Source organism: Crocodylus siamensis, chromosome 3 (genome assembly GCF_052110815.1).
Source record: "Crocodylus siamensis isolate JL-2025a chromosome 3, ASM5211081v1, whole genome shotgun sequence".
NCBI classification, from domain to species: Eukaryota; Metazoa; Chordata; order Crocodylia; family Crocodylidae; genus Crocodylus; species Crocodylus siamensis.
The window spans coordinates 223,420,552-223,440,984 of NC_143397.1; the positions used below are offsets into that span (position 1 = coordinate 223,420,552).

The 20,433-nt window shown below is 45.6% G+C and overlaps 1 protein-coding gene across 4 annotated transcripts in view; it reads left to right on the forward strand.

The window, feature by feature from the left end:
- Positions 1-20,433, forward strand: part of GRHL2 (grainyhead like transcription factor 2) — a 120,978-nt gene that overhangs the window by 92,061 nt on the left and 8,484 nt on the right. For 3 of the 4 annotated variants that reach the window (XM_090040448.1, XM_090040447.1, XM_090040446.1), the window contains exons 13-15: positions 1,369-1,463; positions 7,291-7,376; positions 20,092-20,156. In XM_090040448.1, coding sequence (XP_089896574.1) covers positions 1,369-1,463; positions 7,291-7,376; positions 20,092-20,156 — 246 coding nt within the window. The remainder of the gene's footprint in view (positions 1-1,368; positions 1,464-7,290; positions 7,377-20,091; positions 20,157-20,433) is intronic. The other variant, XM_090040449.1, reaches the window with a different exon arrangement.

The window sequence follows — 20,433 nt, forward strand, 5'->3', positions numbered from 1 at the left end:
TACCCAAAGAACCCTGTCTGCCTATGGCCTTAGACCAACACGGCTACAAGCCACAACCCTAAAACATGTTATATATAGAATATCTTCATGGTCTCTTGTTATATTATTGTGCCATTATTGGTTTTAATGTGTGACCAGGTAACTATTTATGGCGTGATTAACACCTTAATCAGGTTCTAAACATAATTTATGATGAGGCCTTTAGTTTTAGAATTGGGATTGAGATCTGGTCCTATGCATCTAGGAATTGCTTAACTCAGCCCTGAAATGCAGGCAGCCTCTACATGGAATACAAAACTTGAGAGAGTCTGTAATAGGTTCTGGAGGAGGGGAAGAATAGGAATATTGGGAAATCCTTGAAGTTGGGATGAAGGAGAGGGTGGTGCCCTTATACAGTGAGCTTAGGGTAGAGGTTCCCAACCGCTGGGCCATGAAGGGTTGACTGCACAAGCCTGTCTGTCCACCCGGGCAAGTGGCTTCTGCCGTTGGCAGTCACATGCAGAGTTAAAGCTGGGCAGTGGGGCAGCCCCAGCAGGGAGGCAGCCGGCTCTATGCACCTCACCCCATGCCCATGATGGTCTGCAGTATAAAAAAAGGTTGGGAACCACTGGCTTAGGGGATGAATGGAGGAATGAGAGGAGCACCAGGTGATTGCAGTGTGTTTTGCCAACAAATAAAATATATGACACTTTAGTTTTCTGAGAAGCTTGATCACAGAGGCCAGCATTGTCAAACCTGGAGGACTGGGGCCCTGGTGGGGAGAGGTTGTGGGTGGGTACAGTGGTGCAGTTGCATCCTTCTTTGATTCCTAAGCACTGCTACCCAACTCCAGGAATTACCATGGTGGGCAGATGTAAAATGCATACATAGCTCTGCAGTCAATGTATCCCAACCACCAAACTCCTATGGCCATATTTTTGACTTCATGGGCCCTGAGTCCTGAGATTCACCCCAGGGAGCTGGGCCTGATCTGCTGTTGGATATCCCTTCCAAACCTACACCTTAGTAATAGGTGAGCTTGCCAGCATTGCCTTGTTTTGTCTCTGACTCCACCTGAGGGAATATCAGCAGCTAGGGGTGGTTTATCTCCTCACTTAGCTCTCTCTTTTTTTTCCTTCCATTCCCATATATTTAAATGGACAATGGCTTTAAGGCTTTTCCAGTTATGTTTATCATTGCAACCATATTTTCCTGTCATCTGCCATTCTAAGCTTGGGTCACTTAGATAAGCATCAAGAGTTAAATCTGCAGTTTTTGCTCTGGTGTTAGAAAGCTGGTAGGAATCTTGCCAGAGTACAGAGTTGTATCTCACTGTTGCATTCTCTTTTACTGTGGGAATAACTAGTGCAAAATGTGGTTGTTTTCTAGGAGCAGCATCCTGGTTAAAAGGATGTTCCGGCCTGTGGAGGAGGAGTTTGGCCCGTCACCTTTGAAACAAATGAAAGAAGAAGGACTGAAAAGAGGTAACAATTAAGAAAATAATGCACTGGGTGCCATTCTCTAGGGTTAATTGGGAATTGCTTAGATTCGGGTGGGCAAAATGGTGACCAGACTCCATTTCCGAGCAACCCCTGCCCATACCACTCCAGCTGGTTTCCATGGAGACCCCAAGAGCAGTGGGGCTGTGACAGCCCTGCACTCCAAAAAAGTCTCAATGAAGATCAGCCTAAGGAACCCTTGGAAGGATGCACAGCTGGGCAGGGAGCCACTCTGAGACTGGGATCTTGCAGCGGTGACAGCACAGGCTGGAGCCAGGACAGCTGTGATCTGCTGCCTGCATGTCCTTGCACTTGTCATGGGTGCATGTGGGTAGTGGATTGCAGCTCTGGCTCATGCCGTCACTACTGCAAGATCCCAGCAGCTCTCCACCTAGCCGTGTACCCTGCCAGCAGCACTTGGGCTGGTCTCCTTGAAGACCCTTTGGAGCAGGGAGCCCCTGCTGCTCCTAGAGGCTCCACGGAGACCGGCTGGAACAGTGTGGCCAGGGGCTGCTGGGAAATCCGCCCACAGGCCAGACTTTGTCCACCCCTAAATGAAGTCAGTGGAGTTAGAGTGATGTTAAAATAGAGTAATTCAGGAAAAGGCTCAGGCCTATTGTTGTTATGCCTACAGTTTATACATGGGTATTTATTTGAAAGTGTAAATAGCAATCAGTAAACATGCAGACAAAATGTGAATTTTAGAGTATCTTGAGATGGGAAAGAAAAATGTGTCTGTAAAAATCATAAACTGGCCAGAAAGTTTTCCAAAGCTTTGAACCACATGTGGAGGTCCAGAACAATGCTGGTGAGAAAATCCTTACCACATAGGTTTCATTTTCATTCATCTTGGAAATTATTATTTTGGCCAGGTCTGGTAGCAAAAATGAGAACATATATTGGATCAAATGCAGAGGTCTTTTCTCAGGTGGATTCCTATTGATTTCAGTGAGAGAACTGTCCGAGTAAAAGCTTAGCATGGAGTGCTGACCTGACAATTTAGCCCTATGACAGAATTAATCTTGGGAGACTTTTAACTTAATTATTCTTAGCTGGATTACATTTACTTTTTTTGTACCTTCACAGAAATAACCTTTCATGTACTTACATTGGTTATCTGTCTTTACTGGCCACAGTGGTCATATGCAATGGGCCCTATGAAGCCTACAAGATGTTCAGGATGGAGTCTGGTGTTTAGTTAGGCTTAGTGAGAAATATATTTTTTAAATCATCTACATGAAAATGTGATGTGAGCTCCTGGTAAAATACCAGGGTCTGACCAGCCAGACGCCTGTTCATATTTGTAGCATTTTCTCTATGTATTGTAAGGTGAAGGGTCATCTACAAAGACTAGTCCCTTTCTCCTATTTGCTATGTCTAGCATTGAGTACTCAGCTAGTATTATGGAAATCTGCCATGTAAGAAATGTTTGCTTTGATTCCTTCAGTAATTTGATTAATTTATAATGTGTTTCAAGAAAACCACACACAGGCACGCATGGAAGCCGCTATTGGAAAGGTCAGAGATATTTCCCTCCTTCACTCCTGTGATATGTTGTTTTAATACTGCCTGGATTCACAGACTATTTCAGGGTGAAGAATTCAAAACAAAAGATGTTTCAAAGGTGACAAAAATAAGTGGAATAATTAAATCCAGCATAGGCAATGAACAAGGGAAACTACAGGAAGCACCATTCACATCCTTTTCCTGCTTGTAATTTGGACTTTTCTGGCTGCAAGCCAGGCCTCTTCCAGCTTGACTTCCTGCTTTGGTGAACTTTCTTTCTCTAATGACCTAGCATTTGGGGTTGTGCTTGTGGAAGTTGTCGTAGTCATTGGAGTTGAAGGTAATCTTATCTAAGGGAAGATGGAGGGGTTCACCTCAGTAAGCGATTTGATAACACAACATGCTGACAAAATTTGGAAATATTGTTGTTTTAGAACTTTTTCCCCCTATGTTATTTGTTCTATGCACAGAACTGATCAAGTCCTGAACATAGGGGGAGATGGAGGTAGTTATAGTGTGTGCTCCAAATAGTATAATCCAAGATTTGGTCACTGGCAAGGCAAATATTATGTACTGTTGTCTGAAATAAAACCAATGTGGAGTGCCATCATCATTAAAGTCCCTATTTAAAAGTCCCTACTCCTCAGAGTAATGTTTAATAGGACTTAAGTAGTGCCCAGAGTTTGTGCTGCCTACTGCAATGGGATCCGTTTTGTCGACTGCCCGTTTAGGGTGCTATGTGAGATGATTTCCATTAGAGCTAATTCCAGGACTGTCTAGTATGAGCAGAAATTCTAACAGGTACATTAAAAAATATCAAATGAAAAGGTATCCCCAAGGCAAGAATAAAAATATTCTCACTTAATACACGGTTAGCTGCATCTTTATGAATTTCCTAGCGTCATCCCATTGAGTTTTGAGGGAGTTGCAACTGCCCTATGCAGAAATGTAAAGTATGTTAATCTATAGCAGCTGCTGAGAGCAGTCTGTTGTTTGGCCAGGCATATGTATCTTTCCTGTTTAGATTTCTCATTCACAATTGCCAAGTCATTTTCCCATTCAGTTTTAGATGGAAGTTTCCCATCTATTATAGAGCTAGCTATTGTCTTACAGACCAGCCTTAGATTCTTCACCTTTGAGACTATTTTATCTTTCTAACTTTTGTCTCTTGGGGAAAAATCACACCAAATGAGTATTAAATAATTTTGAATTTGTAAGTAGCAGACACAAGTGACTTGTTCACATGGAAACCAAAATCCAACCTAAAGCTTTCACAGCAGTGAGAATTGGTACAGTCCCAGGCACTGTGGTACATACACAGGTGTGAACCCCAAGTATGGAAAAGGAAGGTGGAGAAAGGCCCACAGCTTGTGTGTGTAACCTACCTGCATGGTTTGTCCTGTCTCCTACAATGCCTGGTCTTCCAGAAAGATAGTGATTGCTCAGTCAGCTCTAATGACTGACATCTGTGCTGAAGATCCAGCTCCAGCCCAAACCTTGCTGAGAACCCATGCAGGAGTTTGTATTATTGCGTATTTGTTTTTTGCTTCCCTTTTTACTGAAAAAGGGAACCAACTCAGCAGAAATTGTCTTTAAATAGTCTTCATTTGAAGACAATGCTAATCTGTTTATTAGGGTATAACCTGCAACGCAACCCAGGTTCAGTAGTTTGTCATAAATTGGTTGTTTGTGTCACATGCTGGCAGATTTGAAGGTTGAAAGGTATGAAGCTAAAACATTCAAAATGGATGCTAAGTTAAGTTCCTAAATCCATATTTAGACACCTAAATTAGTTTCCTGACTTTCAAAAGTGCCAAGCACCCAGGAGCCTTACTTGACTTCAGCTGAAGCTAGTGGAATATAGAACATTTAGCACCGAGGACACAGTTCAGAGGTCAGAATTTCTTTGACTTGCCCTTACAACTTGCTTATTGTTTACCCCAGTATGTTTTCTTTCCCTAAAGCTGTGATTTTTTTGCTTTGGAAAGGAGGTAGGCTGGATGATTTGAAAGTGATGACAGGGTGATGGACACAATCAGACGAGCGGAGTTGGTTGAATCACATAACTCAGTGAATCCATTACAAAATTCCAGTCACAGCACTAGGAAAACAACATACGTTTACAAAACCTTGGTCAGTGTGTGTGCATAATTCAGATCCCCATTATCTTTGTAATGGATATTTCATTCAGCATAATGTTTCCTGGCATTCCAAGTACAACAAAGAGATTTAAACCTCAGCATTCAAATTGCGTAGTGGCTAGAGATAGAAGTTGCACATAAACTGGTTTAAGTGATCAGAAACTGGTTTAAAACCTGTAACAGAACATAAGTTCCGTGTGTGTAAACCAGTTTCAAAATGGCCAAAACCGGTTTAGGATAAACCCGGTAGAATGTAGTATCAGACTTAACTGATTTGGGTCAAATCAGTTTATGGAACTTCTGTTCCAGACCTCTTCCTCAGACCAGAGTCCTCCAGCATCCCAGCATGCTCTGCAGCCCTGGGCTGGGCTGGGCTGTCTGCTCCAGAGAGCAGGGCTGGCCCCGCCCCCATACTTTCTAGCCCAAGCAGGGGCAGGGACATGGCCGACACATCCCCAGCATGGCCCCGTTAAGGCAAAGTGGGCAGGGAAGGGAAAGGGAAATTCTTCCCTCTTCCCCTCCCCCCACTCGCAGCTGGAGTCTCCCTGTCTGTGGGTGAGCAGCTGAGGTAGAGGTGGCAACTGGGGTTGGCAGATCCCAGCTGCGGTAGCCGGTGGCAGAAGGGCTGGATGGAGGGAGGAATTAAGCCGCTCCCTGCCCCCTTAGCCTTAACAGAGCCATGCCGGGACAGCCTCTGGACATGCCTCAGCCCCCACTGCTGGAGCTAATATTTGGCCAGATTAGCATGGAGTGTGGGGCTTTTTGCCTTCCTCTGTAGCAGGGGGCATGACGCTCTTGGATCTCTCAAGTATATATTTACCACCTTTGCTGCAGCAGGACGTTGGCTCCTGTGGTCCCCCTGTTTTACCTGTAGTGGGTTAGGGTTGTATGTCAGGGATGACAGTGTAGTTTTGCTAACAGGATAGACGGTGGATTTGTTTAGGATGGTTTTGATAGGAATGATCCTGCCTCAGGCAGGGGTTTGGACAAAATGATCTCTCAAGGTCCCTTCCAGCCCTACTTCTCTGTGGTTCTATGATTCTAATATACATCTAACATACAGGAATTTATTTAGTAGCTATTGATGAACACAGTGTCTTTTAAAGAAAAAAGTTCAATTTAGAACTTTACACTTCTAAAATACTTAATGCAACAAGTAACAATTAAGATTAATGTTAGTGATAGAGACCAAACACAGAAAGGGGCTTTTTCTAATTGTCCAGTTTGTTTACTTTGTCTATTTGTCAGCGCTTTGTAGAGACTTATTTTCACTGTTTCCCCAGCCAATCATGTTCCCTTTTATTGATGTAACTCTTTAACACAACAGCATGGGTGAGAAGACTCTCTAGAACAAATAGGAAAATGTGTTTGTAAGCCCCACAAGAACTGGAAGGGGAGGGCGGAGGTGTAGACATAGGAGTAAATTTTTGAGGAGACAAATGGCAGTTTGGCGCCAAAGCAGGTAGAAAATCACTGGGCAGTGAGTGCCAAATGGACATTTTTACCATTAAATAACTTCCCTGTAGTACCTGAGATTAGTTTTTACTCATTTTGTGAAACTGACTGTGTTTCAAATGAGGGGGCCATTTATGAGTGTGAAAGGGGAAACATTCAGAAATACTCCTTTATTTGGAAAAAATGCTTTTTTCTTGGGAATTGGCTAACGGGAAATTCAGTTGTTGAACTGCACTTATTTTTTGTGAGTTGCTTTTCCCAACCATTTGGCTAAAGATTAGAGAGGTTATAGGAGATATCAAGAGTTACAGGAATGCAGCGAGAACTGCCTAGTACTTCTCCTATTTGACCTATAATTGAGTCCAGTGATTGATCTTTTTTTTCAAGTGTTCTTCAACTAGTATTTTCCATATTTTGATAAATTTACCAAACTGCTAACCAAACATAATTACTTGCAAAATGTAGTTTCCTCAAAATATTTAATTTAAATTGCTTTTAATTTTCTTGGTAGGTTTCCCAAACCAGCTGGTATGCCCTGTGTATATTTACATTGCTGACTATATAAAATGTTTTTTTTAAGTGTCAGGCTTTCATCACTTGGGTGGATTTGTTCTACACTCAGCATGAGTTCCTGAGCTTCTAGTCAATGAGGATTATTTTATCTGTTCAGTTTTCCATGCCTGCCTCATGTTTGATCTTTATGGTTCCAGTGCTTCTGTATGTGAGGAAGGAGACTGATGAAGTGTTTGATGCTTTGATGCTGAAGTCACCTACAGTAAAGGGGCTAATGGAAGCAGTAAGTATCTAATGTCTTTACGATATTTATCTTACCCTCTAAGAAAACTATGAGATTGTCAGTGGGTTATTTAGATACAGTGTGGTGTGCAGACAAAGACATTCTCATACATATTTAAAATTCTTCATAAAGTCCTCCTGCAACATGTTTCCTTATCCAAAATGCCAATTGATTCTGAATTCAGTACTGTTAGCAAATCATTGAAATAAGATAAACTTATATAGCTGATTTATTGGAAACTCGAGGCTTGAGGAATTGGAAGTAATTAAAAAATGTCGGAAGAAGAAAACGGAGTCAGACTCTGTGTTCTGACTTACCTCTGTGCAAAAGGGTGCACTTCAATCCTTTAGCTGTAATACCTCTAGGTACATCCACAGCTACCACTTCTTAATCTTAGGATCCTGGCTGTCTTCCAGGTGAATATCCATTTTCTTTGATCTTTTGCAGGACAGCTCTGCTGAGGATGAAGGCATTTTTTGTAGATACCTTGCACATGACATCTTGTGCTCTCCTTAATACCTGCTTCCAACCACCCACTGTTTTCCAGCTTTCACTCCTAGAATGACTTGCCTCCCCTGTATAAACTGCCCAAATGTGCTCTGCTTCTTCTCTGCTGCTGATCAGCATTTAGTAATCCCTGATTTTCAGTGGAGACTTCCATATTTAATCCTTTTCTTATGACCTGGTACCAGTAGGTGGCATGTGAGTCGCATTGTGAGGTTTGGCAAAGGGCAGGACAGAACTAACCAAGTGTCATTGAGTGAGAGAGTGGGTGGAGTTCTAGCCTTTGGCTTTATAAGAGTGAGAAGATGGGAAAGATCTCATTCAGCTGAGAAGTCAGGCAGGGATGGGACAGGGATGCCTGTTGGGGGCTTATTTCTAGGTCCTCAGTTATGAGCACTCTTATCACTAGTAGTGTAAGGGCAAAGTTCTGTTTGTTGTATATGGCCTGATAGCAGTGATTTAGGAACAAAACCTGATGAATTCCAGTTTCATGCATCAAGCCATTAATTAGCAGGGGAGAACAGGTTTTAGATTAACAAAATGTTCTCAAGAGGTCATCTACACAAAAAGTACCTTCTGAGGACACTGGGAACATGGACTGCCCTGACTATGCTTTTTTATTATTACTTGGATTAGGGTAATGCTTCCCTGCTGAGACTAGTGTTATTAGACAATATTCAGTGTACACATGTAAAGGACAGTCTCCAGAGCCTCTGCCTTGAAGAGCTCATTACACCCTAGGGAATTACACAATTATGCGCCTGTGCAATTTTGCACATAAAATGCATGCCCTGTATAATTGCATAAATTTGCATAATTAAACCCAGGCAGGATCTGTTCCTTGGCACTTCAGCTAGGAGCCCCAAGAGGAGGCACCAAGTATGGTTGTGCACAACTGGACAGCTAGTGAGTGGGAAAGGGAGCTCCTGCCTGCAGAAGTGGGGTGGGTGGGTGTGGGCCCCCTGTCACACATCCATCCCCCTCATGGTGCAAAGTCCCTGCCACAGGGGATGGCAGCAGCAGGCAGTGGGCCCTCAGGGTCCTCGTGACCACAGAAGGCAGAGCTCCCATCTGAGTCCCAGGGGCTGCACAAGGCAGCATGGAGCCCGCCAGCCCACTGGCACACACCTTCAAACCAGACCAAGGTGGCTCCATGCCAGCATGTGGGGCTTGTGGCATTGCAGGCAGTAGCCATGAGCCACTGGGCTAAGCTGGGCCAACTCCGTGCTTCCATGTGGGTCTTCTGGCATTCCAGCAGGAAACTGCATCTAGAGGCATGGAGTCTGCCTGGCCTGATGGTGTGCGACTCCCACCTGCAGTGCTGCAAGCCCCACGTGCTGGCATAGAGCTAGCCCAGTTTGGTTTGAAGGCATCAGTCAGTGGGTTGGGCTGGATCTGTGCCACCATGCGCAGCTCCTGGGACTTGGCCAGAGCTGTGTGCTGCTGGGGGGTTCTGCCTGCCGTGGCTGTGAGTGTCCCAAGGGTCTGCTGCTGCTGGTAGTGGGGGCTGTGCACCATGAAGGGACAGATGTGGCAGGAAGGGCCCACACCCATCCAAAAAAACAAGACCTACCCACATGGGGTTTTTGGCACAGATATTAAGAATATAAGATGAAAATGTAGGGAAAAAAGTAACTAATTTGTCATAATTTTGAATTTTTCTGCACATACTTCCGTGGGGGTGTGGCATGTGGTCTAATTAATAATACAGTTATAATGTTCTTGTCTTTGTAGATGGTTTCCAAGGGTATATATAGACATTAATTATGCTTAGACCAGTCTAAGTAATCATAGATTGATCTAAACCAATAATTGTATTGATGTTTGGCACACACAGACCAGTCTAATAATGGCACAAGTGATCTAAGATAGACCTGGTGCAAGATGCACTCAATTCAAATCAATTTAGACTAGATATGCATCAAACTTCTGTACTGTACTTAAATGTATTATAAGCAGGGATCTGGGGTTTCTGTTTGCCATGGGAAAACACAGTAAAATGTGGATTTTCCCATTTTAAGGATTAAAACCTGGATTTTCTCTTTTTAAGGAGAAAAACACGGGAAGCAGTGGCTTTCCCTTTGTAGGCTGAGAGAGTTCCAGCTGGAGGGAGTGGGAGAAGGGCAATCAGGCTAGAGGTGCCATGTGCATGTGTACATGTGCACATGGCAGCCAGGCAGCATGAGCAGCTCCTGCAGTTCTCCCCAGGTAAGTCTGTGGGAGAGAAAGGAGGGAGAAACTTGAGGCCCCTGTAGTAAGGAGAGGGGGTTGGGCAGGTCTAGGGCTGGAGCTGGAGCTGCTGCCCATTCAGGGTGGTGCATGTGGCTTGGGGCCTGAGACAAAAATACATGGCTTCAGGGCCTGGGCTAGTAGTGGAACTGAGCCATGGGTGGCTCATCTGGGGGTGGGGGGGGGCTCCCTGCTGCTGCTGCTGCATGTACTCCTGGAGGAGATATGTGGGTGGGGGGGCACATGACCCTCAGATTTGTGCACTGGGCGGAGGCGGATGTGGGCTGGCAACTGCAGGCTCAGGGCTCCCTGCCCCCTGCTGCCACCCCCGCTCTCCCCATGGGCCCAGCAGGCAGGACATGGTGCAGCAGGGAAGAGAGGGCCAGGGAAGCTTGATGCTGCTGCCAGAAGCTCCACACTGCCTTGGCAAGGCACCCTCTGCTCAGCTTGCAGCAGCAGGGAGCATGGACTGCTTTGTGGACAACTGTGCTGCCAGCCCTGCTGCTGTTTGGTGGGCAAGGGGTGCCATGCCACAGCAGTGTGGGGCTCCCAGCAGCACACTGAGCCGCCCCATCCATTCCACTCTGCCCTGCTGCACCAGGTCCCACCCTCTGGGCCATATAGGCCCCAGGAGGAGGGCAGCAGGGCAGGTGAGCACTGAGCCCACATCTGCCCTTCTCTCCACATGGGCTGTGCTCCAGCTGTGCCACCTGCAGGGGAGGGGGAGACAGGCTCTAGGCTCTACTCTGGCACAGGGGTGGCAGCCAGGGCTCAGGTGCTGCTGGGGGCTCCCTCTGGCAGAACCAGGAGGGGCAGGGGCTGTAAGGGGTACCAGCAGGGCCAGGGAGCTATGGCTTGGGAGTTAGGGGCAATGGCATGGTCAGGGCACCAGCATATCAAGGCTGCTGAGTGCCACAAAACAGGGGTGGGGTGGGGAGGGGGGAACAGTCGCAGCTGGACCTGTGTCCTGGTGAGCAAAGGGGATATGAGGGACCTCTGATTTTCCATGATAAAACCCAAAATCAAGCACCAAAATTTATAGCCATTTAGAATTTTTATTATTGTAATTGAGGCACTGGCAGGCTTCCAAATTGCTTTAAAATTGTAAATATATCAGTAAAACAGTGTGTTCAACCAATACCTTTATGTATAGTGGTATTTCATTTTAATCGTGGAATAAACATGGATTTGGGGCTTTTTAACTAGAGATGCTTTTTTTTTTTTTTTTTTTAGACAATTCGTAGGTTTTAAACAGAGTTGAACATGATCCCTGGATAAGTGCACTATAGCCCTTCAAGCTGCCACAGTGAATATTGCTTTAAGTGTTCTCTTCATCTCACTGCCTGCTCTTTGGGTGTTTTGCAGTGGAGATAGCTAGTATAACAGGTCTAGAGAGAGAAAAGATTCTTGTTTACTTCCAGGAACTCAACTGTTGACTTATTAGTATGACTTTAGCACTGGTTAAATTGAGAAATGTTCATTTTAGTGCTTTGGAATACAGTCAGAGTGATGACATGATGAGCAAATCAGTACCAATAGCTATTTGGTTGTGTGCACTTGGTATTATCCTGACACTTTTTCCAGCAGATCATTATATGGGAAGATAGTTTGTAATTATGCAGATTCTAAATTCAGTAAAAAGACTTTAAAGAATAAGGCTTAAAACTCTATTAAGCCCTAAATACTGGAGGGAACACATGATCTTAAGTCTAACTCTGCTGCTGTGTTTACAAATGATACATTTTCCTTGTTTATCGCACCCCTTGGTCTTTGCTGTTCTCCAATTTTTCCATGACACATCATAGTATTTTCTCAGACTTTGGGTTTCTTATTCTTTTTCTTCCTAGAATCACTTTTCAAAGAACAGTCAGTTTCCTACACAGATTGTGCATTCCTGGGAAATATCCATTCATCTTGAGTTTCATAGCTAGGGAGGGTGGATCTGAAGATATGATATAAATGTCAAGTTTCCTACACTTGCTTTTACTCTAGGCAGTTGCAATCAGCAGAAAACCATTGTGTGGTTCCACAGGGTTTAGAAGCAATTAACAAACGTCAAATATTGCCTGCTGGTTCCTGACAGACAGAGACCTGCTCCGGCTCCCTTTTGAGTAGATTTAAATCAGTGTCATTATATTAATTTCAGTGGAGTTATTTTGAACTTACACTAGGCAGGAGGACCAAATTTAGGCCTCTCTCACACAGCGACTCTCTTTGCTATGGTGACTTATTAAGAAGTGACTCATATGTTTAGCAGAGTCTGTTTAAACCAAAACCTGGAATGTAATAGGCCAGACTTGCCTATGTGCATAGCTTGTCCCTGGAGCCACCGCCTTATCTGAGCATGGGCAGTAGCTCTAAATCCCAGCTGGAGTTCTGTAGGAATCAGCATACTGCCTGCCCAGCCTGTCTTTCTGAACTAGTGCTCATGCTTTCTCAGCTGCATTTGCCACTTCCAAGTGCCCAGTGGCATAAGAATTGTGGGTAGGTTGCACCACTGTGCTTCTGGCTATACCCTATTATGGTTCACAGGGGAGTCGGACTTGATGGGTGGATCCAGGAATGAGGACTAGAAGGGCAGGTTGGGAGTGACCAAGGGCAACCCAAGTTCCAAACTGATGGGCAGGGACCAAAGCCCAGGGTCCAAAACCAAAGCAGAGGTCTAACCAGGGTTCAGAAGTCAGGAAGCAAGCAGAAGTCAAACTGAAATCTGGAGACTCAGCTGGACAGTTAACCAGGAGTTAGGGAGCCAGACAAGTTACTAGAACAGGAGCTGAGAGAGGACTGGAGATTAGTTAATTGTGGAACAAGGCTCAGGTGCTGGAGGGGTGCCCCTCTTCTGCCTTTTCCCCCACCACTTGCCCTCTATACTCCTGCAGCCTGTCCCCCTGACCCCTCCCCCTCTCTTGCCCCCATGCCTCGGTCTTTCTTCCAGTGCCTGCCCTCAGTCACTTGCTAGCTGCACCCTGCCCACCCCTATCTGTTGCTGCCTGTGTTGGCTTCTCTGTCGCCTGCCTCCGCCACCTATTGTACCTTGTGACTGTACCTGACCCACACCTCATGCCTCCCCACCTCTGCACCTTCTGAGCAATAGCTCTGGCTCTAGGGCAACCAGCAGTGGCTCTGGCACTGGCCCTGGACCTGTACCCAGTTCCAGCCCAGTTAGGGAGAAGTGGCAGCAGCTCTGGGCCAGAGCCATAGGTAAGCAGCAGGGGTGAGGTGCTGGGGAGCAAGAGAAGGGGGGAGACCATGCAGCCTGTCCCCTATACTTTGCTCAGGCTGCCCACTATGGGTCTCCCCCATGCACTCACCAACATTCAGTCTTCCCTGTGCTCCCCCTACTGTGTGCCTCTATCCCCACCACATAAGCTGCTCAGCTCTAGTTTCAGCCCTGGGCCTGGAGCTGAGCTGCTGCTTGTCCTGGGCTGGTGCCTGAATCTGAGACAAGGTGTCCTCCCCTGCATGTTGATCCTTATCTTGCATTCGAATAAATATGATATTTTTTGCTGTTTAGAGTCTCATTCATTGCTATCTGTGCACTGTGTTAAAATTTTAGTAGAGACTGCATTTGGTGTTTGTCAGGATGGTCCCCTCAGACAGAAGCCTCTATTAAGGATGGTCCATAAATGCCTGGAAATATTAGTACTTTTAAAAAATGTTTATGGGACTTTCAAATAATGAAACCATGTTAGTTATTTAAGGCAAGTATTTTGAGGCTGACCATTCTACCTAGGAACAATGATGTGAAACTGAGAAAGGAAAAATGGAGAGCTATTAGAAAAATGTTCCAATCTCCAAGGTATTTTATACTTTGTTTTTGTCTTTTTGGGACAAGAGGGGACTCTTTATTGTTTGTCTTGCATGTAATGTGACTAGCAGTAGCTCCCAAGTTTACAGACCACAATCCTACTTTGGAAGAGGTTGTTAAATGAGATGAGCTAGCAGATGCTCATGGCCTCTATATTCTCTAATTCTGTAACCAGATTTAGCATGTTTGTAGTTGAGGTTGTTTTCAGAGCCTTCTATATAAGAGACTCTACCATAAAACCACTTGGAGCCTCGCCTCTACACTTTACTATTCTGAGTAATTGGTTGAATCCTTAGGGGTTCCTGGGAAATATGCGTGTTCAATCATCTTCAAGTATTTCTCAAAGCCCACTAATCCTGACATGTTATATAAATCCTACACCTGCCAAAGACAGTTCAACAGACAGTGCATTCTTAGACCTATATCCTAATAATATACTTAGGAAGGGGTGTCCCAAAGCCCCAAACATGTGATGTCTTTGTGTTAGCTATTCCCATATGCCCCATGAAAGTTTTACCTTGGAATGTGCAGTATGCCATGCATCAGACACTGTCAAACAGCCTTGGTGCAGGGAGACTTTCTCCTATCTATTTACTTGAAGTTTTCTGTAGTCTTTGCAGGTGAGATGCAAATCCAGCAGCTATTCGCACAACCATGTTAAAGCCTTTTCAAATACTTGCATTTAAGTCATTTTTAGGTTTCAGAGTCAGAACCCCAATGAGATAGATGTGGCAATTTGTAATTCTCAGAGATCTGTTATATCAGACTGTCTACAGAGACAGATCTAAATTTATGTCCTAATCATACTTTGAAGGATTTCTTCAGAAACCAATGAGCTTTATTTGTTTTTAAGAAGGGAAATCTTAGATTTTGGAGCACAGGAAAGTAGTGGACACCAGAGAAATGTACCATCTTGCTGACCTGATATTGTGAGTTCCAGTGTGAGCCCTGGTCAGCAGTAAACAAGGACCTTGGAAAAAGATGAAAATGAAAGGAAGCGGGAGTATCTCTGAGAACTTGGGCCCCGATCCTTGTGCATACTTGGGCAATGCAGTGTTGAGTATTGCAGTGCCAGATTCCTAGACACTAGTCACCCTGTGTAATGCTTTGTCTGTAGTTAGGTGCCCAGACTTCCTAGACAATACATGACAAGATGGAGGTCCCCAGGGAAGGTATTTTCAGCAATAAGAATTGGGGAGCTGTCTAAGCTGGCCATAAGTGAAATGCAAGAAAGGGACAGGTGTCCCTAGCCACAGGTAGGTGTCTTCCTCAGTTGGGATCCAAACCTATAAGTCTTCTCCTGGAGGTAGTTGCTTAAGCCAAGTTAGCTGCTTAAGCCATGCTTTAGAAAACCAGGGTGCCACCTCATAAGAGTCTATAGTTTAAGGCTAGGGACAGACATTACACACAAACCAGTTTAAGTGATCAGAAACTGGTTTAAACGTGTTACAGAACAGATGATCAGTGCACATAAACCAGTTTGAAAAGATCTGAAACCAGTTTCCGCCAAACCTTATTGAATTTAGTATCAGACTTAACTGAGATTTGAGTCAAACTGGTTTATGCAATGTCTGTCCCAGGCCCTTTGCTGGTTTAAGATAAACCAGACACCCCCAGCATCCTGGCATACTCTCTGGGCTGGGCAGGGCTCTCTGCTCCAAAGCAGAGGTGGCCCCACCTCTTTGCTCCCTGGCCAGAGCTCCAGCAGAGACTTTGCAAGCACAGAGCATCTCCCTGGCTTCTCCCTGCTAAGCAGGGATTATTCCCCCCTCCCCTCTGCCTTACACAGACACGTCAGCATTAACTAGCAGACCACATGCTGGCTATGGTCCGTGCTGTGGGAGATGATAGGCAGATAGGCTTTTTGGAGCTAATCAGCAAGTAGCTTAATGTCCTTCCTTGGAAGAGCTGTTTAAGAGGAGCTCCATTAGTTAATGGAGAGAGGCTTTGTTTTCTTAATGGGTTGATGAATATTCCCTGGTGGGCTGCTTAGGAGAGGGGGAATAATCAAAAGTGTCCTGCCAGGGCCTGGCCATGCCCCCCTGACCTCAGCCTGCAGAAGCAAAGGGAAGGCTGCTGTAGCATGTGCCTGCATTTCTGGGATGTCTATCTAGTTAAAAAACTGATTTAGCCTAGCCAGGTTAGACTAACCTGCAAAGATTGAACCAATTCAGGCTCAGACACTTTTTGAATGTCTGTCCCTAGCCATGAGGACCTACCCCAGTAATTCTGAACCAGGGTGTTGTGAAAACCTGGGGTACTTTGAGGGTTGTCACAGGTTGCCATGCAGTGTTAGCACTGCTAGGTGTTGGAAACATGATGCACAAGATAAACCAAGAGATTTCAAATAGAAAACTGTAGTGTCAAAAACATTGACTTGTTGTGGACTTTCTGAGTTCTTTGGTAACAGAAGAATTGCTCCAGTATTTTTCTATAGTCAAAAAACAAGTGAGACCTAAGAGCAGGCATTTTTGAGCAATGACTTGGGTCTAATGAGGGGTGCTTTGAGTTTAAAGCAGTTTGAGAATCACTGGCCTAGTATAATGGTGCATTGGCACTGAGGTCTCTAGGTATACTTGTAATCCAAATAATATGAAACTAGACCTAGGATTTGTTTACCCAATTCTGTTTCCAGAGGGACAATGAACTATGTCAGAGATGTGCCTGAGGGCCACCCTGACAGACACCAGGCATAGTGTCTAATAAAACTGCAACGCAGTGTGCAGATTACAAAGATTGCTTGCAAATCATGCAGCCACAGTTTGAACTGCATACCATTTCTCATTAGGTGCAAGAGTAGATGGGACTCCAATATCTTATCCAGCAGAGGGGCTGAGTAAGTGGAGGCCCAAGAGCCCTGGCCCCTCTCAGGAAGAGGGCTGTCACTTGAAATGCATAAAACATGCCACATGTCCATCATCTTAGCCTCTCCCGTGAGCAAAAATAATAGCTGGCCCCTATGCTACCCAGTATTTATCGTCTGATCTATCTCTGCCTGTCATTAGGAATGAATTTACAGAGCCATCAGAAAGCACCATTTCAAATGCAGTGTAAAAGTGACAGATAATGCTAAAAACTAGCCAACTGCCCATCAAGAATAATGGGGGGGGAGGGAGTGGGTGGGGACAGAGCCCCATGTCTGCCTCCCCAGTCTGGACCCATTCCCCCGCCCTCATGCCGCTTAGGTTCCAGGCCTGCTCCCCGCTTCCCTGTGATGGGGAGGGAGGTTGTGGGGGAGAAGCGGGGCAAGGGCGGGGAGAAGCCAACCTGCCACGCAGCAGTGGCAGGGGGATGGGAAGAGTGGGCTCGGAGCCAAGGCAGGGAAAGGGGGATGGAGGAGGACTGAGACTGGGCCCCAGGGGGGAGGAAGCCTGCTTCTCCCATCCTCCACACTGCTGCCATGTCAGGCTGGGCCTGCTGCTCCCCACACCACCATGGTGGGCTGGCTTCTCCACCCCTCCTTGGGCCTGGTCCTCCCCTACAACCTTGCATTGCACCTGGGCCCACTTCTCCCCTCCCCCCACTGCTGCTGCAGTGGGCCTGCTCCTCCCCCCCCCACCCCTCTGTGCTGGGCCCAGGCCTGCTCCCCCCTTCCCACCTGCTGCTTGGGGTCCAGGGCCACTCCTCTTTTCCCCTCTGCAGCAGCAGGGGAAGGGCAGGAGTGTGCGCAGGCCCTCTCCTTCCTTCCCTGCTGCTGCAGCTGGCCCAGGTCCCTGTTTTCCCCTGCCCATGCTGGGCCTGGGGCCACTCCCCCCTGCTGCTTGAGGTCCAGGCCCACTCCTCCCTGTGTCACTGCTGGCTCCAAGGAGCTGGTGGCGGGGACTGGGGGGCGGAGGAGAAAGCCAGGATTGCTGGCCGCCGGCCTCCCTCCCACCTGCATTCTCTCCCCAATCCCCCCCCGTTGGTCCCATTCTTGGTCGGGGGAGGGTTAGGGTTAAACTTCTCACCCAGAACCATTCCCCCTACTCCCCCTTCCCCTCCCCACTACGCTAGGTCCAGGCCCATTTTTCCCCCCCTTGGCCCCCTTCTGCCTCAGGTGGATGGGGGGAGGGGTAAGGCCAGTGTGACTGGCCTTGCCCCTCCCCCTGCACTATTTCCTCCATCACTACCACCTCAGTGCTGCTTTGGGGCTGAGCCATCATCATGGGGAGGGCACATGCAGGGGCCAAGCCCCAAGTCCAGACCCAACTTCGCTTCCCTTCTGGTCTGGGGGAGGGGGTCTGGAAATGGGCCCGCTTTCCCCACCTGCCAGTTCGGGGCCAGCCCACTCTCTCCACCCTTCTGTCACCTGGGACAGCTGGCCTCCTCCCCCCACCCCAATCCCATGTCCCCGCTGTCATGGCAGCACTGCACCATGCCATCTCCTGTCCCAATGCTCTTGGAGCACTCTGATTGGCTGTTTCAGTCAGCCAATGAGAGTGCAAATAAAGCATTATGGATGGACAGACAGGCAGACTGACTTACTAAGGCTTTTATAGTATTAGAATTCTTAACTGTTACCCAAACTCAGTTCTACATTTCTTTTGTGATATTCATTGCTACAGTGCCCAAGCACTTCCTAGGTGACATCAGTCAGATTAAATGCCTGCAAAGAATTTCTAGTCATGGTCCTTTCTTGTCTTTAGGAAACCGTACTAAATTTTTGTAGTAGCATTTTTTACCGTTGGTGCCTTTTTTATTGCTTGTGTAGCATACATTTTTTTTTCCCCCTTTCTCCATTTTCTGGAAATTACTCTCATTTATCTTTCTAAGATGGTCCATTTTCTCGGAGTGCTAAACATGCACATGCACACACACACAGAGGATTATGCGGTGGCCAATGTCTGACCATCTTTAAATGGATTTTTAATTTTACTTTTCACTTTTCTACCACAGCAGACACAATGAGCTATTTAGTGGTAACATAATTTAATTCCACCTGGGAAAGGGCAAGCTGCTTGCTTTGATTCTCTGCAGTATCCTGTTGCCTAGAACAGTCTGTGATAAAGAACACCCTTTGACATAATTATTTTCCTTTTTGAAACAATCTGTATAATCCCCTTTTAAAGAAAAGAAAAAGCATAAGAACAAAGTCATAATTCTGAAATGAATTTGGGACCAGATTGATGAATACTGAAGGACACCATCTCCATGAACACTAAAATGGGCTTGTTGTGGTGTGGTTTATACTGCTATAATGAACATCAAAAAGAGTTGCTAGTGATCGACCACCTATTGCAAAGGGCTTCTAAAAGTATTACAATGGGGTGTTTTTGCCCTCAGAAATTCCAGTCGACTAAGAAGTCTCTCTTCAAAAGTTCTCTTATATATTCTGGTTCACCCTTTGAACAGGTATCAAGAGTGATTTTGAAAGCCCTTTAGTTTGTAAACAGCCTTCTCTGAAGCAGCTCATCTCATTACCACTCTGAAGAGAGAGTGTTTTGGGGCCCAAACTGTGGTCTTATTACACCGTCCAGACAACTAGACTGTATCCTGGGAGATGCACAGAGGCTCTGCAAGGCAGCAAAACTATTCTGCAGCTGTTGCTATTTTCTCACAGCTCCAGCAGCCTTCTCAGCTGTGGGGTATCATGTATCTCCCCAGGAAGATGGGGTGTTTGAAGCCAGAGGACAGCTGGCCAAAAAGTTTCAACCAAAAAAGTGAAATTCCAATGAAAAATGTAATTGTCCATGATTGTTTTCATTGTTCAACTGGCTTTAGTCCACAGTGATGATAACCAGGATGAGCCATCCTCACTTTGAGCTCCTGTATAGAAACCCTCTCTGTTCTGTAGGAGGAGAAACTGCATTTGATCATGTGGAAAATAGCATTCATTATCTTACTAAATATGCACAGCTATTGGGAAATGTTAACTGCTGGAGCAGAGCAGGAGGATGAACTGTCTTGCTGGTTTGGTGTGTTATACCAAAAGGTACCTATGCATTGATTGGTGCTGGACCAATGTTTTTATGTAAAACAAACAAACCAAAAACTTATTTATTTAGAATGATCCATCTTTAGATTGCAGCTCTAATTAGATCACATTTTAGTTGGCAGTGGCCTCAGTAAATAATGTATACATTTCTACTAAAATGATCTACTTTATTTAGTGCTTTAATATCACACCCTAAAGGTGTGGAATGATATCTCCATTCCTTATTTAACTTTTAATTCCTTTTTATTGTGTGGTTTCAGATATCTGAGAAATATGGACTTCCAGTAGAAAAGATTGCAAAACTTTACAAGAAGAGCAAAAAGGGGTAAGAAAAAGGCAGACATTAATTAGCTGTTTTTATTTGGTGTCCCTAGAGACATCACCCAAGGTCAGTCACTATTATTCTAGGTTGTATAAAACACCTTGTAAGAGCCATCCATAACCCCAAAGCTTACAGTCTCTATAAGCAAGGCAAACAGGAGAGTATATGGGAAAAAGTGATCTCTAGTTTGTGCCTGGAGTCTCTTATTTCAGGCCAATGTACTGGGGTGAGGAGTCCAAGTGAAGTTTTGTGTGGACTGTATCCATTAGGTCTTCTCTAC